The 5,509-nt window shown below is 30.6% G+C and overlaps 1 protein-coding gene and 1 non-coding gene across 2 annotated transcripts; one reads left to right on the plus strand and one right to left on the minus strand.

Moving 5' to 3' along the window:
• Positions 1-3,513: 3,513 nt before the first annotated feature.
• On the minus strand, positions 3,514-4,521 carry PDE334 (ATPase, F0 complex, subunit B/B', bacterial/chloroplast). The gene has a single exon (XM_039030808.2). The coding sequence runs from the start codon at positions 4,333-4,335 to the stop codon at positions 3,685-3,687; it is 651 nt and encodes a 216-aa protein (XP_038886736.1). The 5' UTR covers positions 4,336-4,521; the 3' UTR covers positions 3,514-3,684.
• A 139-nt stretch (positions 4,522-4,660) lies between these two features.
• Positions 4,661-4,740, plus strand: TRNAL-UAG (transfer RNA leucine (anticodon UAG)). The gene has a single exon. It is a non-coding gene; the product is annotated as a tRNA-Leu (tRNA).
• The last annotated feature ends 769 nt before the right edge of the window (positions 4,741-5,509 follow it).

Consider the following 5,509-nt stretch of genomic DNA (forward strand, 5'->3'; position numbering starts at 1 on the left):
ACTAACACAGAAACATGATAACATGATCATTAAAGAGCTTTGCATACACCACCTTTCACATCTCTCAGATTACAATATCATCTCTCTTTTCAACCGTCCAGATTTCATTTTCTTCTTTTTTCCTTACATCCTCACCCTCCATTTTGATCATGCCAGATCTTTGACCCCACCATTACCCTTTTCCTCAAGTCAAACCCTAACCCAAATACCACTCTTCTTCTTCCCTTTTTTTCCCTTTTTAACCTTAGGTAAAGTAAAAAGTAAAAAGTAAATATTGCATCCCTGATCCCTCCCACACGGGCGTTTAATTTCTTTTCTTATATTTTTGTTTCTTTCACCAATTTCATTATTACTCACTTGCACGTGAAACCAATCAATTTTTTTATGTATTTTTTTTTCTTTTTTTTTTATTAAAGATATTGTAATTAAAATGTGAGATAAGAGAATTAAACCTCTAACTTTGAGATCGATAGTATAAGTATTATGCCAGTTGAGTTATATTATATTCTAATTTTGAGGTCAATAGTAATACAACCTCTTACTTGCATGTGAAACCAATCAATTTTTAATGTTTTAATTACTATTTTTGTTTTTTTGTTTCTTTTTTTAATTTTTCATTTTGATTCATGTACATTCACCTTGCTAATCATTTTAATAATCTACTTTTAATAGTACAATAATCGACATATACGATTTGAGAGTGTATTTAACAACTCTCTCTATAAGTACATGTAGTTTGAAAAAAAGCTAGAAATATATTAACAAACTAGTATTTAAACCATAATTTTTAGTTTTATTTCCATTTTTGTCTTATTTCACTTTTTAGTATGTGAAATTGCAAAACCCATTTTTGAATTATTTACCTCTTGTTTGGTAACCATTTCATTTTGTGTTTTCTATTTTTAAAGATTAAGTTTATAAACACTACATCACCTCTAAATTCCTTAATTTATAATCTAATTTTTACCAGTGATTTAAAAAATCAAGCCAATTTTTTTTTAAAAAAGTAGAGGTTAAAACTTACTTTTATTTTTGAAAATTTAATTAAAAATTCGACAATTGTACTTCAGAAATATGTAAGATTTAATTTTAAAAAACAAAAAACAAAAAACAAAATAATTATCAAACGGGAATTTAAATATTGTTATAATCATGATATTGAGCTTTTGATTTGATTAAACTTCTCTATAACATTGTAACATGTTGGGTTTTGGCAAATTTTTTGAAGAGACAAATTTAAACAGTAAAAATGAACGGAAAAGTCACGAGTTTCAATTCTAAATGGGGTATTGAAAGTAATACATGATACATAATTAAATGACCTTATGATTTTGGTTTCAAAATTTTTAATTAGAAACACTTTCAAGTTTAAGTATGTTAACTTAAGTTAAATTTTATTTTCATATTTTCTAATTTGAGTGTTGAGAAAATGAGTGATACAAACATTTTAAAAAAATGTTTCCATAATTAGTATCAAGAGAGAAAATTCAATCTGATTACAACAACACAGTGAATTTTATTTTTGAAATGAGTAACAAGTTATCTCTAGTTTTATATAGTTTTTCACGTAAATTATTGTTTTTTCTCGGTTTTTTTTAATATATTCTAAAAATTCTCAATTATTCTCGTAGTAAAAGTGTGGTTTCCCCCCCACATGAAATAGACTAATAAATAAACAACATTTCTCAAATTGTTGACCCTACGAACGACCCATCTAAGAGAGTAGTGGTGTAGGGAAAATGATTATTGTTATTAACCTACAAAAGTTTATATTTCGTGGGCTCCACAAACATATGCTTGGTCAATTTACAAATTATGTACAAAAATATATGGTTAATCGCGGTTCAACACTATAATTAATTGTTACTTTTTTTTTTGTTAAAAAAAAAAAACACTATAATGAATTGTTTATATATAAAAATTAGAATCTGTTTGAATCTCTTGAAAACATTATAAGAAAACGTTTCAAGTACTAAAAAGTGAGCTTTGACAATTTGATAATGAATCAAATAATATTCCTTGTATGATTGACTGAATATACAATGTATTGGCACACAAAAAAAGGTTGGATATTGATAAAATTTGCTAAATCTGGTGTAAAATGGACAAAAACTACATTAGAGTGGATATGGTACTTTTTGATACAATGATATGTCAAATTTATACCACATTCATTGATAAATAGAACATGGGAAGATAACGAAAGAAACGAGAGGATGGGAAGATATATAGGTATTAAGAAAAGGAAAAAATAAATATGTAAAAAGAAATGATGAGTGCTTATCTTTAGAGAGTCACATCCAAGCAAACCTAACTTGAACTAATTATTTATGTGCACTTTATAGCTTATGATCGGCCACACTTAGATACTGTCTACTTGTTTGTGTGTGTGTGTGTGTTTTTTTTTTTTTAAATTTTCATTTAATTATTTAGAGAAAAAAATAAAAATAAATCTTGGTAGAGATTTTCCACTATATAATAGTGAGTTGTTTGATTGAAATTTTAAAGCTTTAGAGGAAAAAGGTCAGTAGAGTTGGACCCATTGAAGAGACCTTTTATGTGGAAATGCTTTTGTAGATGAAGATGGATTTTTCTTTTTGATAGCTGTTGCCCATCTTCTTCTTGTTTTCTTTCTTTATTATTACTTATTTTGTCTATTATTTAAACAGAAAAGTCTTTCAACTTTTAAGCTGGTGCTTGGAATGGGCTGTTTGTTATGGGCTGGGCTGTAGTGGCTTTAGTGTTTTCTGAAAGCCCATAAACTTACTCGACAAACTACATGGGCTCGGATATCGACCCAATCTAAGTATGGCTATTCCCATTAGTTGTTACCATTGGCAATTATATTCCTATGATGATCTTTTTCCGGTTAGAATTTGTGTATAATTGCATATGAAATTTTTACTTGTTAGTCAAATATAATCTTGACTCAAAATAGATGAGTATCTTAAATTGAAAAATATTCAGGTGTGTTATAGTTAATATCTATCAACCCTATTCTTATTTCTTTATCAAAATATTTTTTATATTTGTGTATGTTATTAGAGTGAGATGTAATGTCCAAGTATTGCTCACTTGAATTTGTATAGTTTTATATTTAAATGGTATAGAAAAATGGATTGCAAAAATTTAAGTATATAATATGTAATTTTTGAGGCTTTTAGGCACTTCAAAATCACTTGCACTCGTGCATTTTATTATGCAAAATTAACTTAATGTTATTTTACCATTTTTAAACCTAATTTTCATACAATTTCTGAAGAGATTTTATGTGATAATAGCTTCCTTCCAAATTTGCAATTTTGTTATAATAGACGTAATTAACAAGGCAAACCTTGCATCGAAAGTCATCTACACGCTTCTCCATATAAGTTTATCCAATGACTTAATTAATTGAAAAATATCATGATATGTAGAACATTTGAGCTTGGTTGGAAAAATTGAATACATTACGGGTAAAATTGAGAATTAACAATAAATTAAAAGTAAGCAGTTTAAGTGGAAAAATAAAAATAAAAAAAACGATGTTTAATTGTTTATACATTGAATTGTTCGTTCATTATGATTACAAGGCAAAAAATATATATAAGTAGAAATCAAAACAGAACGAAACCCATATGACAATCAGATCGGTGGTAGGTATGGCAATTAGAACCCTAAGAACAGGACACAACAGAAATTGATTTAAACGGGAAGAACCTTCTTGACGATCTCGTCACTAAGAGCTGCAATTTGAGCATCGAGGGATTTAATGGTTTCCACTTTCTGATTCTCCAAGTTCGCCAATGCCTCCTGCAACTCCGCATCAATTTTCTTCCTCCCTTCCGCCAGTTTCTCCTCCACCTCCGCCTGAGTTTCCTTCTTCATCTTCGTAAGCGCCGCCGAAATCTCCGCCCTAGCAGCCCTCATGACAGCGGCAGCTTGCTCGTCAAGCTGCTTGACCTCCTCGGAGGTGTCTTTGACGCTGTTGAGCTTCTCTTTAATGGCGGAGTCTCTTTCATCCATGAATTTACCCAGTGGGGAGAAGTAGATTTTGTCGAGAGCCACCATGAGAAGGAGGAATTGAGCCATCATGATTGGGAGAGTGAGGTTGAAGTCGAAGAGGGCGGCCTTCTCGATCTCTTCGGCGAGGGAAGGGGGAGCGAAGGAGAGGGATGTGGCGGCGAAGAGGGAGAGGGATTTGAGAGTAGAGGAGGAGAGAGAGATCGATTGGGGCTTTTTGAGGAATGATGGGATTAGGGCTAGGGTTTTGGGGATGGAGAATTTGGGGGTTTTGTTGGAGATGGAAAGAGGAGGGGAGAGGGGCTTGGAAGAGGCCATGATTACGTTCGCCATGGCTGCGTGGAGATGGAGGTTTTGGAGGTTTGAGGAAGATGACAATGGCGGATTGAGAAATGGGGTTAAGATTGGGAGAAGGAATGGGGATTTTTCTATCTACATTCTACAATCTGCATTCTTCGCCACACAATTTGATAAGGCTGTGCTTGCTTCGCCACCAACTGGGACAACAGATTCGGATTTTTCCTCACGTGCCATGCGCGTGCCTGTGGAATTAATTGGGCCGGTTTGTTTTCCATCGTATGTTAGCCTTTTCTTTTCTGAGCCCAATTCCTTCTAATTTATACTTTAATTGTTTAACTACTATTTCCCTCTCAATACAGACAGTTTGGCCGAGTGGTCTAAGGCGCCAGATTTAGGCTCTGGTCCGAAAGGGCGTGGGTTCAAATCCCACAGCTGTCAATTCCTTTTTTTTTTTTTTTTTTTTTTTAACAGATAATTCCCACAAATTTATTTTCGGCAAGCTCGGAATTTCTATTTTATAACTTGCTAACAAATCTCGAATTATATAATTAAAAATTAAACCATTGTTAAATTACCAAAAAAAAGAAAAAAGCAAAAAAGAGGTTTCATCTTGTTTGAAAAAGGCTCTTATTTAATATTATGATAAATTTATATCTCTAAAATTTTGGAAGTTTTACCATTTAAATTTTAAATTAATAATTGTATCAATTTAAATTCTTTATTATATTTTATTTGGATACTTATGAGAGTTTAAGATTTAAATTGATATATTTAAGAAAGTTCAATGTTTAGATAGATACACTTATGAAAATTCAATGGTTGAATCGATACAATTATTAGTTTAGAGTTTAAATTGATAAAAAAATTGAGACAATTATTAGTTTGGAGTATAGGGTTTAAATTGATAAAATTATTAGTCTAGGGCTTAAATTGATACGACCAAAAGGTTTAAAGGTATAAATTGATATTTACCCTTAATATACATTAACTTCTACTTTCATAATTATTTCAAATTTATCATTAGGGTAAAACATTAATTAATTATAGTAAAAAAAATAGACTCCGTTTGATTACGATTTCGTTTTTATTTTTATTTTTCTAAAGATTTATGCTTATTTCCTCCAAAATTCTTGACTATAGTTTTCATCTTTCTTAAATAAAATATTAATCGAGTTATTAGACAAATTGTAAAAACAAAAACAAGTTA

The sequence above is a fragment of the Benincasa hispida genome, chromosome 4, assembly GCF_027475165.1.
Source record: "Benincasa hispida cultivar pf3 chromosome 4, pf3_genome.v1.1, whole genome shotgun sequence".
NCBI classification, from domain to species: Eukaryota; Viridiplantae; Streptophyta; class Magnoliopsida; order Cucurbitales; family Cucurbitaceae; genus Benincasa; species Benincasa hispida.

Bases quoted from the DNA above. Each gene is read 5' to 3' on its own strand.
- PDE334 (XM_039030808.2), bottom strand. From the start codon at position 4,335: ATGGCGAACGTAATCATGGCCTCTTCCAAGCCCCTCTCCCCTCCTCTT.